At 35.5% G+C, this 12,726-nt stretch overlaps 1 protein-coding gene across 1 annotated transcript in view; it reads left to right on the top strand.

Moving 5' to 3' along the window:
• Nucleotides 1-12,033, top strand: part of LOC134542063 (striatin-3) — a 44,220-nt gene extending 32,187 nt beyond the window's left edge. The window contains exon 13 of the mRNA XM_063385942.1: nucleotides 45-12,033. Coding sequence (XP_063242012.1) covers nucleotides 45-214 — 170 coding nt within the window. The 3' untranslated portion in view covers nucleotides 215-12,033. The remainder of the gene's footprint in view (nucleotides 1-44) is intronic.
• Nucleotides 12,034-12,726: the final 693 nt, after the last annotated feature.

Here is a 12,726-nt window from a genome sequence, read left to right as displayed (position 1 = left end):
GGTTTGTTCAAACAAACTGCCATGTAATTCACTTGTCGCCCAAGGTCACGACTGCAGCATCCGACTGTGGAACCTGGACAACAAGACGTGCGTGCAGGAGATCACGGCGCACAGGAAGAAGTTCGACGAGAGCATCTTCGACGTGGCGTTCCACCCGTCGCGGCCGTACATCGCCAGCGCCGGCGCCGACGCCCTGGCGAAGGTGTTTGTGTGAGCGCGCCGCCGCGCAGCTGCAGCGAGGTCTGGCTGTCGAGGGTATCTCCCAGAGCCGTGCGACGCGGGCATCCGGCGAGTTGGTCCCGGACTGTGAGCGCTTTGTTCCCCCGGCCTGGAGGGTGGGGGGGGGACGGTCACCTGTGGCTTCCGCGCAGTTGGAGCACCGCACGTCACGAGTAGCGAGAAACAGTCCTGTCCATTTTCACTCCCCCGCTCTAACACAGGTGCTGTCCACACCTTTTCTGGCTAGTTGTCACATGGTCCATTTTATCTAATTTCCAAGTTTTTTTTTTCTCAATAAAAATCTGTATTTTAGTGTGTGAGAAAATGGACATGGCTGTTAAATAATCTAGTGTTTGTGTAAATATATCCCACAAAATCCGAACTGTTAAAAATTGCCCCCGATCGATGCATAGTACTGCAATTTAAATAGGTTCGCTCTGTTCTTTGAACCATTTGCAATAAATAATAGCTTCCATGTCTGTCAGATTAATTTATTACTGCCACATGAAGAATCGACTATGTGTTTTTCTGGTTTACGCCCCTGAATTGATGAACTTCTGCTGCAAGTTTTCGTGGATAAGTAAACCTCATTAGAAGTATTATGCTGTCCATTTCGCCTGCGGTGAGTTACAAGGGTTCGTTTCTCCTGCGACTGATGTTTGCATAGAAGTGTTTGTCATTTTGTCTGTTATGGATTGTATTCTTACGTTGTGAAAGCAAAATATTAAAAATGCTTTAAGAAAGTGTACATTTTAAAAGAGAGAGAGTGTGGGTGCTGATCGTATGTATGTATACGTGTGGGTGGAGAAGTTGTGTTCGTTAATCCATTCGTGGCTCGGGCAACGTTCAAGAGCCGTGTTACTGCCATCTGTTTCGACTGCAGTGAGAATATTTGCTTGCAAATGTCGGTCATCAGCACAGGGCAGTAAAACCATGAGGGCTGCCCTGCTGACCACACAGTATAGTTGGGTCGGTCGGAAGTGAATTGCAACCATTCGGGACATGTAACAGTTGTGAGTTAGATAACAGTATGATAATTTTATGAGTTTTAAGTTATTTGCTACAATATATCATATGTATTTTTCTATATATATATTAAATAATAACACAGTCTTAGAATGGTGAAATGTTACCACGTAAGGTCTAAAAAATTTTATAAGTGGTTCATTTTGTAAGTTACGATGAATTTTTGGTGGAAAGACATCTTAAGATTTTTTTTTTTAAATTGTGAATCAGTATTTAATAACCTTAATACCCACAATTGTGTGTTTTATTTTTTGTTTGACTGTTAAATACGTGTATTTGGGGACAGTAAAACTGGCTGAAACTGTGAGTTCACAAACATCTATTCTTTGGAAAGTGTAGTTGGTGGTTGCAAAAACATTCATTGTTATTATTCCACCATTATATATATATATATATATATATTTTTTTTTTTTTGGCTACAACTTGACAGATTGCTAATGAAAAGACTGCATGCCAGTTAAGTGCCTTGCACATAGAGGCAAAGATGCATTTACTGTGTTACTTAGTGTTTGCCCTTGCCACACACCCAGGCTTTTAGACATACATCATACCAGGTCAGGTTGTTTTGGTAATAGCTCATTAACACTACATGTAATGTAATTTTTATGGAGATAAGTGTAGAGTTTTAACAAACTATTAACTATAAATTTTGTTTTTTTACGTACAGCAAAAATCCTGTTAGAAACCCACTTAAGAATATTTCCTGCAAATAATTTTTAAAAAAATTTGGCACTTGTCCTATTAATACATTCAATTTTAATTTCACCCTTTTAATAAGTTTTCTGCTATTAAGTATAATTTTCTAATTACCTTGAGAAACTTATTAACAGGGATTTACCAAGCGAGATGAATGCTTTGGGCATCCTCATGCTTGCCTTTGGACTTGAAATCAACCTGAAGATTGGAGAGAGTCCTGAAAAATTGATTTAACTGTTGTGCAAAAACATCTGGCCATTTTTAGAAATTCATGTGAGTAAAATCTCAGAAAATATCTTCAGCTGTTGCCTTCAAAATTCACCTGATGCGTAAACTGAAATCCACAAAGCAATTGAAGCACAGAATTTGTCTTTTAGATTTTGGGACATTAAAAGTAGACTGGGCAAACCCCACTCCGTTGTCTGTGTCCAATGATCTCACCACCAGTGAGATATGAAATCTATTAAAACTGAGAGAACATTCTTGTGATAAATCACACGCATTTTCATTCATACCACCACTGTTTGCTATGGGTTTTGGGCTATGATTGTTTATAAAATGAGGCCAGAAAAACAGTAAATTCACTAAACATTATGAAAATGGTATTTGTATGATTGTAATTTGATCGTGTGCATACAGATTTACAGCAGACTCACTGCCTCAAACACTGAAATAAAATCTCTTGTAGATGGCAAGAAATATTTTCTGTCCATCTCATGTTAAATACTGACTGAAAGAAGTGGCATCATCAAGTCTCAGACTCATGGGAAGGTGATGGTAAATTCATTAAAAAAAAAAGATAGACATGTTTCAGTTACTGTGTTCCATTCAAAGTAAGTGCAATTTTTTTTTGCTCTTACTGTGAGTGAAAGATATCTGTGATTGCTTTAAATACATGGTGACGTTATCATAAATTAAAATCTTGTATGCTGTATGAGAGACTATTATAACAAAGTTAATTGCTTTTACTCATATTTTATTAGAAGAGTTCCTTAAAAATAATGGGGAATAGGTTGTGCATCTACACACTATATAATGTATGTAGTTTTTTTTACCCGCTAATGTTTTAGTAGGTTTATTGCTGTAGGTCATTAGTTATTACTATTTCATGTTTTTTCTACTACATATTTATACATAATATGCTATCTTATTTATATGTTAAAAATGGTTTTATCAATACAGGTATTCTTGGAACTAAACTAAATGAAATCTGGGTGTTTTCCGTGTGATGTATTAAACTCATAATTAGTGCAGTACTGTGATCGAACCTGTATCCCAATATGTTGCAAGTCCTCCCAAAATCAAAACAGGAGCCAAGAGAACAACTTAAGATACCGTATGCTGGAATAGGGAGCTGGGAGGAAAACCTGGTGCGCATTAGAACAAATAATCATTCAGGGATCACACTTTAATATTCTTTTTTATTCTCGTAGCAAACAAAGAGTATTCAATTTTATAGAGCTGTAAGAAAGGTGCTCAAGCCGACTAAGTGTTATGAAATGCTCTGTAAATGATATTCAGGCACAATAGAAATAACAAATAAGGCACAGGTATGTTATACTCTGTAAACAGTGCTAGTATAAAATAAAAGACAAGGAGATCAAAATTATGGTCCAGAGGGCAGAACATGCAAGGACTAGAATACAAGGTTAATACAAGATTTAAGTTAACACAGAAATCTACAACATTGGTTATACGACCGTCTCAGCTGCTTAGGGAAAAAGATACTGATCATATACTCAAATGTTACCAAGTGCTAAGACATACATAATCAGGATCCCTCAACAGTAATGTGCCTCAGTGGCAAAAGACATGCACAGTATCTTATCATCAAACCAGGGAAAAAAAATCTGTAACAATAATACATAATGTGCTTCTCTGGGCCTGAAAAACTTGACAAGAACCTAACTGACTAGCAATAAAACCAAACCAAATTTGGAGGGTGGCTGGCAAAACACATAATTTGGACAAAAGCGACTACTAAAATGGCATGGCCGCTGCATGCTGCCTTACATCACAAGCTAAAGATAAGTTTTTGGCATGCCTCACCTCAGAACACGAACGCCACAGCAAGGAAATATGTTAATGCCACTAAATGAGCCACAGGAATGAGACTGAGCCAAGTGACCCAGGTTATTTAAGCACTAAAGACATAACTAGCACACATGTGCAAACCACAGAAATAAACAAGGGGAAGGTGGGCAAAAGACAACGAAGTAGGAGACTGCAAGCGGGTTGGAGGGGATAGAGGAGGATTTACACGGAGAACGCAAATGCACCAAGGAAAAGTCTATGTAACTTCTATTCTTCTACGATGACCCTGTGAAAATTCATGACATGATGCCGTTGATTTGGTGAGTGTCTCTGCCAGCCAGCTCATTTACTTTTTTCGTGTTTGCAGGATTCTATTGAGTAATACAGAAAATTTAAGTTGAAGTTTTCTCAAGATTGACTAAAATTGAATTGGTAATTTAACTTATTTCTTACATGGATGTTCATATTTTTATTTAAGTATAGTGATTATTCGAAGCCATTTATGAACTAATAAAATAAAACGGCCTGGTTTCTCTATAAATATTGTGTAAATTAATGTTTTTCTGTTGCAATAGCGAAGGCAGTGGCTCGGGTAGGGTTTCTGCTTGTCTGGCAAACCGGGAAAATTAAGGAAATTTTGGGAGCGTCGGGTGTACATCACAATATTTCATTTTGTTACTGGGAAACTGGAAACTTTGAATTAGCCTTGAATTTTTTTTGGTGCTAGGAAATCTGTGAGAAACGCGTGAGTTCATCTAAGCCATCAGGAATTGTCTGTGGAAAGTTGAAAACTGCACACTGTGCCATTGCTGTAACTGCATATCTTATACCATTTTTGAGCACCGTTTACAGCTTAGTTGAAAAAACTACACATTGTGCCTTCAAACTGCGTCACTTAAACAATTTTTTTTGCTGATTTTTACGACATACCCTTTGGTATCAGACATGACATCACGTGTCTCTTCTTTATTCCTGCATTTTTATCATTCTCCAGTTTTCATGTGGGGTAATGACTGCAGACTCAACACAATTCTAAAAGTACGACATACTGTAATATGTGATTTGACACGTAAAAACCCCGAGGAAATCATTAATGTAAGACCCTTAAATAGTTATACACAGAAATACTACAATGTTTATTAATGCTGGGGTTATTTTTTCCTCTTTATATCTGCCATATATTTCTAGTCGGTCCTGACTTCTAGTGAGACTGACTTAAACAGATACACTGGTGATTGTCTCCGGCATTAGCAGTAGGCTTACAGTCTATAACCACACACCACTCGTTTCCAGATGCCTATTAAAAAATGCTCATCAAAGCAGAAGCAAGATTTGTGTTTATTTTTTCTAGTAGAGAACATTAATCCTCACCAAGATGGCTTACAAACTAATTTCAAAAAATACCTGTGTTGACTATGGCATTTGAATCAGTGACCACATGGTTGGAAGTCAGATGCACTGACTTGTATATCACAGGTACTGGCTTTAGTGTGAAAGTGACACCCGTGAACTTGAAACTATAAAAATTTTAATTCTCTGTAGAGTCAAAATGATGTAATTTCAAACCAGAAGTCAAGTGTCTTTATGTTGGATGTAAATTAATTATGTTTTTTTTTTGTTAGAAAGAATGACGTGTAAAATTTCACGAAATTTTTTTTCTGTTATTTAATTTTTCGCGATCAATGCAACATAAAAAATTGTCAGGGAAAATCTGGAAATTTTGGGGAAATTAAAATTTTTTAAAATAGTGGCAACATTTTATTAAGTAACCAATTGATGATGATGGTAAACTATTTGTATTTGTAGGTGGAAGTATTTTTTTTAGATGTGTACTGATGTTTTCTCAGTGGTGGGCCAGTTTCTTATACTACTTTTCCACTGAGCAACCACTTTTGAATGCTCGCTATGGAGTTGCCGAAGCTTGCCGTGTTATATCGGGCTATGTTCAAGTTGTGGTTGGAAATTACAGCTGTAAGTCTGTTCCAAATTGTTCTGGTCAGCTGGAATGAACAGTAGCTACAGATGTAAGGGAGTGCAGTTCCTGTTTGAAGATGGGAAACGAAGCTGAAACTACGTTTGTTATTTATCAGGCAGCATAGGGGCTTACCGTGCGGGTTTAAGTGGTCCCGCAGCATGCATAACGTGAGCATTAAATGATGGCTAGTGGTGAATACCAAAAAAATTATCTGTTTTCCAAGTCTACCACCGGTTTGGGAGTGTTGTGGGCGATAGCTGATAGGTAGTTGCCTTCTGTTTACAAATGAGTACGTATTGGGATAATGAATTGATTCAAATATTAAATATTTTATTCTTATCAGATGTATGGAAATTTGGCTTTTCTTTTGCAAAGTTTGTAATGACTTTACAGATCATGGGCTTAGACTTTTTTTGTATAGTATATATCTCGAAAATAAGTTGCTTTCTGTGAAATGAAGAAATTTTATTAAAAAATAAAAGTTTACTTTATATGGTAATTATTGGGGGAGGTAATTTTTAATTTGTATCGTGAATTAGTTAATTCATTCTCAAGAGCATGGACGAAAACTGCTGAGACTCGGTGTGCGTAACGGCAGTGGTACTAATGAAAAAGTCTATCCTAACTAAATATTGTAGTGTCATGGAACTGAAGGGTTCTCATTGACATTGATCACTACAAAATCTTGTGGCAAGAAGACACCCACAGTGCCCTAAAATGTTAAGTATGTGCCTAGTCAGAGCAGGGCAGCTGTACTAGAGTGGCAGTGTTAGTAATAATTTGTGAACAAATTTATGTGTTATATTCAGGCCAGTATTTTTCCTTGAACAGAAATTATAATAATTTTTATTTTATTTTATTCTCTATGCAACAAGTGAAATGAAGGAAGCAGGTGCTTGTGTTTTTAGTCTGGAATCATGTCAGAAAGAAAATGTTAGGGTGTATTTTCGCCATGACATTTAAAGTGGTGAATGTTTTGCAGTGTCACCATGTTTTGGGCTAGTTTTTATACCTTTTAAGTATTTGTAAGTGTTCTCGTTTTCACGGCGATTGTTGCAGTTTTGTTTCTACCGACCCAACGCAGCCAAGCATGGATGGAAATATATAAATTTTTTAAAATTATATTTTATTGTGTAAATATTTACTGCTTTAAAAATTTCAATTCATAGTTTTTTTTTTTTTTTCCTTGTAGTTGCAGAAATAACATGTATTGTGACTTGATCATACATGTTTAAAAATTCTATGTTTGTCTCTGGACACAGAAAGCTGAGTGCTGTTTAAGACATAGCATGAGCCAATTAAAATAATCTAGAAGAAATCATGGTATTCCAATGTGAAACTTAAAAAAAAAAAAATTTAAAAAGAATGTGTGTCTAACTGTAAAATATTGTATTTAAAGTAGAACTACTATGTAGCTCCGAGATGACAAACTGTGCTATTATATCTAGCCATTTGTTTATATTTAAAGATAAAATATTGTTAATACCAACTTTTTAAATATATTTGTTTTATATTTTTATTATTATTTATTTTTTCAAAATCTCATTGCAATGTACAACTGCAATATTGCATATAAATACGTATTGTTTGGTTTCTTCTGTACAATGTTGGCTGCAAAGCCTGTTTGAAAAGAGGATTCTAAATGGTATCTTTGGCATTTCCCAAAGACTATCATTTTCGTTCGTTGAAGAATGGAGTACAGGTGTGCATTCAGTAGTGTAAAGAACTTGTATAAATAAACTTTTTTTTTTTCAATTAACTATCATTGAAACCATGCCTAAAATACCCAAGTAGGTCTGGTCAACATGTACATCAATACTTGAACTATAAACGCATGTTGAACCATCGTGATCCCTGTCATAGGGCTTGCCAAAATGTGGAATATCCCAATTGCTGTAATTTTTTTTAATCCTGAGATTATGTTGTGTATATCTGTGTGACTTGTGTGTATGTACAGTATACAAATATATATATTATATATATATAAATATAAATATTTTTTTCTGCATGACTGACCAAAGGCATTGAACTAAGATTTTTTTTTTTATTAAGCTGGTTCCATTAAGCAGTGGGACATTCTTTTAAAAGTGAAGTGTCGGTGGTTATCAGACTGTGTTAGTGACAATGTCCGTAGCTCTCTATTTTGTGTGATTCGCAATGGTTATTTCATGAAATGTTCATCTGATCTCCACTAGATACTTACATCCACGTTGAAGGAATGTAAAGTTTCAAAACACGTATGTGCAGTCTGCAGATCTGGAGGGTAGCTTGTACAGGAACACCTCTCGTGGAAACATTACAAAATGTCACTGCAGCCACCTGGTATATGTGAAATTAGCAATAGAAATTGTGTGTATTAATATTTAATAAATCAATTTTTTTTATTACAACTTTGTTTTTTGCATAGTGTCTACTTTTGCATTTTAATATTTATTCTCATTATGACATTACCAAAACATTTCAGATAATGGAAGTGGGCTTCTGTAAATTGTGCAGCTATTTTGAACTCTAATTAAAATGTTATGGCATGAACCATTTACAATTAAGTTTTTTTTTCTTTGCGAACATTTACTATATTTTTTATTGAAAAGTCTGAAAGTCTTTGTAGTGTTTGGCGATAGCTCAACTTGAAAAGTATGTTTTCATGTTCAGCATGTTCAGCAGGGGTTGAAAGTAAAGTTTAAGAATGGTTCAATGTTCATTGATAAAACTTGGGCCTCCCCCCCCCCCCCCCTACCTTTTTCTCCTTGTCACCCAACTCATTATTTGGACCAGTTATTCACAAAGAGTTTTATGTTCAGCCTGTGAATAATGCACTAATTAGAAGTTTGTTCCCAATATTCCCATGCACTTACTGCACGTACTGTTTTAAAAATGTACGATTTAAAACGGAAACAAATTTTAAACCTTGAAAACTGAACTTGGAGCCAAACAATTAGTTGAATAAAAAACAAAGTCATGGTAAATGCAACATTATTAGGTATGCTAGACTGTGAAGAGAGGTTCAAGGAGTTTTGTTGTTTGCTATCTTGGAGTGTAATGCTGACATGAACCAGAGAACTGGTCACAGTGCTCAGTCAGAAGGTAGCGTGCCTAAAGCCTAGAATGTCCGAGGGAATAGGGAGGTTGTATGTTTTAGCCACATGTCATTATTGATGCATGGTGTCTTAGAGTTTGTAGTGTTAGCTGTACATTATTGTCCTATTTAATCATTATGTTTTTACTGTTTATACCTATCTAGCTATACATATATTATAGTTGGTATCAATATTGAAAACTTTGGAAGTATAAGTTTTGAATTTGTTGAGAAATTCTTATTATGAAGAGCTAAATGAAGTTACATTTATTATGAAGAGCAAACTGAAGATATGTGTGCCTGCCGAATGTTAATTTAGTTAATGTGAAATTATTTTATAATTTAGTGGTCAGATCAACTAATTGTATTCTTTTTTTTATGAGGAAACAGATTAACTAATATTGAAATGATTAAAATGTTAGCATGCCCATCCCATCAAATATAAGATGTCATTTATTTGTGCTCTGGAATGTATGGTGACCTTAATTATAACTATTAAGCTGACTTTCAACATAAGGGAGACATACAGTTAAAGAGTATCTCAAATATGACAGCATTAATTAAAATGATTTTTAAACAACTCATAATTCAAAATGACTAAAAAAAATTAACAGTGGCTAAGCTCTCACAAAAAACATTTACTGTTCATTTCATTCTCTAATAATTTCATATATTTTTTTAAATATTGGATCTTTAGAAAGTTACATCTTAAATAACAAGGAAATTTAATTTTAAATCTTAACTAAACATTTTTTTTTTGGGTAGTGAATATTGTGTATTTAAATTAAATTACACTTCATAATATGCACAACCTAAAGGTAGGATGTATTTTTGTTCTTTTATTACTTGGGACGATAGCAAAGTTTTGGCGTGTGTCTCGTAGAACGTTGTGTAAGTCAGCTGGAGCTAGTCGCTACCTGTCACTAGATAATGGAACCTCGCCAACAGCCAGTTTCAGAAGCTGCACAGCAGGTACTCTCCCTCCCCTCCCCCTGATCACCTCTGCTGATACAACCTTCCCTTCTCTCTCTTTCTGTGGCATGTGGTTTGTCCCTGTCATATATCATTGTGGTAGTGTTCTGACAAGCTTCAACTTTTCGTGACACATCAACCCTTGTGTATTGCATTCCTGGGGTTTGAATGTTAATGCAGCTTATGTCCGAGAGTAAAAGTATTGAACATAGAATATTAATTTTAAGGATATTTTAGGGTTTTAACCCATCTGTATAATATGTACGTGCATTCACTTATGTAGCTATTGCTAAAAACAACTGAGGTGTATGAGTTTCATATAGTAGCTAAGGCATATATTTTTTTAACAGGTGTAATTTGCCATACTCTCACTGCATGCAATATTATGAAAGGTTTTTTTTTTAGTAAGGAGGAACACAAATAGTAGGCTCTATTCTTTTGGGTTTTCACCGCCTAATTGGTTTTCAGTTGACAATTAGTGCCCTGAAGATTGTGTTTGTACTGTGCACCGAAATAGAGGTCTGCAGCCTTCTGACATTGGTCGTGAAAGTCTGTGATTGAGAAATGTAGATCCACGTGTACTTAAAAGGTTTTGTCATTTTTATCTCTATAGAGTCTATACTAAAGAGTTGGCATAAGCTGTTAGCTTGAGAGTCAGGGGTCCTGGGTTCTGGACTGGCTGTTGTGTTGCGCCTCCAACTATATACTGCAGAAGGTGGTGGTGAGCCATTGCTGCATCACCTTGCCTAGTCTGCTGTGGCCAGTCTACGCGACCATGGCTGGGATTCAAGCCAGCCTCCGGGTTACTCGCCCAATCATCCATCATCATCGAGGATTTATTGCCGTGCAGTGTTCTGCTTTCTTATTTTTATTTTAGGAGACAAGTGTCAGTTTCCACCTCCCGCCAGGGATCTGATACATGTTCCTTGGTTCACACAGCGGTCCAGTGTGTCAGGTCGCCTCGACTCGCTCGGCCTCGCAGCATGAGCTGTGGGTGATGAAGTTCCTCTGGCGTGTCAGCATAGCTGGTGTGATCCTTGAGCCCACTTTTCCAAAAACTGTTTCACAATCTGCAAGTCAAGTCAAAATTGAGCTATTGTTGTCTCTTATGAAAAAAGTAAATTAGCCAATTAATGAACTCAACAAGTAAAAATGAAGTGACATATAGTTTCTATGAGCAATTTCATGATTGTTTCATAAAGTTTTATGCTGTTCATATAGGCTTGTGACATGGAGTGGTTTGCGTTTTCTAAATTTAGGTACATTTTAAAGATAAGAATCTTTCCTTTCCAAAAGAGCTGGAAGTCCATATTTGTAGGAAAACCGAAGAGTTTCTGTCCTGTTTTATTAAGTCTTACCATCACCGGTTTTCTTTAAAGTTTCAACTTCTGACTTGTTCTGGCACATAATTAAATCATTTGACAAGGTGAAAAAAGGCATTTTCAGTTTGTATTATTATTCTGCAAGTTATTCTTTTAAGTGTTAAATATATTGAAAATAATCTGTATAAAGTATTTAATGCTGTAGTATTGCTGTAGTGCATCAAATTAACCTGTATTAACATGACTGAATGAATAATTAATGACCAATTTTCTTCTAGCAGAGATATGGCGAGTTTTTAGTGGCATGGTATGTTAAACAAAACTGCTGGCAATTAACAGATGTCCCATTTCTTATTATTCTGGTGACCTATGTTTTGTATTAGTTGATTTCCTAATACTGTAGCTTTAACATATTTGTCATAAAAAACACGGTTATCTGAGGACCATTTTTATGTAAGTACTTCCTTTTCAATAAAAGATACTGACATGTATGAATCCTACTGTTAGTAAATGAACACATCTCAAATATTTGTACAGTTTGTTGATTATGATAAAAAGTATGTAGAGAAATTGTATGAAAACCAAGTTGCTACTTCACACATTATCCTGTACAAATATATGATGAACAATGCTTGGGCGATTGCTTGTATAATGACCTTGATTTTAATAAAAACTTGTCATGTGAGTTGGTAATAAATGCAGATAAAACACGAGTTGTTTCCGTATTGTACATTTTCTAAAGTTGAGGCTGTGTTTGTATCTACTACTGTTTGTTTTATCTTCAGTACTATTTTAACAATTAGCGAACCATTTTTGGTAGGTTATTTATAGTAATAATTTGCAAGTTAGTGTTAACACACACCCTCTTCCCCCTTTTCAAGTCTTTAAAATTAACAAAACTATATTGTTTTGTATCGTATCAGCAGGTAAATCTTACCACTTGAAAAGTAGAGTTTGAAGTTGAAATTCCTTTTTTAATATGTTTCTGACAGTTAGCATGCCTTGTGTTGTTTATGCATCATTGCTGACATTCTATTTCTAAGATTTATAGGCATGCATTTAGAGCCATAGTTAATTTGGGAAAGCATGAATACGTATTGTGTGTGAAAGACATTTCAGACTACCTTGTACGAGGCCAGCCAGCTTAATATAAGATCTTCTCGTTTTTGCACATGCAACATACTGGGAACAGATTAATTATTCCATCTCCACTTGATAATTTCCTAGTGTTACATTTTTATTGCCCAATATTATTTAGCTCTTTCAGTAAGTTTCGTAATCGTTAGTGGCCAGCAGTTGATTTTAAATGTTATGTTAAACTATAAACTTCAAAAGGCAAGCTAGAGGTGTAAATATTGGCAGACAGGATGTGTTTTAATTTTGTGGGCAACATATAGTTTGCGCCA

Source organism: Bacillus rossius (genome assembly GCF_032445375.1).
Source record: "Bacillus rossius redtenbacheri isolate Brsri chromosome 4 unlocalized genomic scaffold, Brsri_v3 Brsri_v3_scf4_2, whole genome shotgun sequence".
In the NCBI taxonomy this organism is placed as follows: domain Eukaryota; kingdom Metazoa; phylum Arthropoda; class Insecta; order Phasmatodea; family Bacillidae; genus Bacillus; species Bacillus rossius.
The sequence above is the reverse complement of the archived record's forward strand: the minus strand, read 5'-3'. Positions and strand labels throughout refer to the sequence as shown.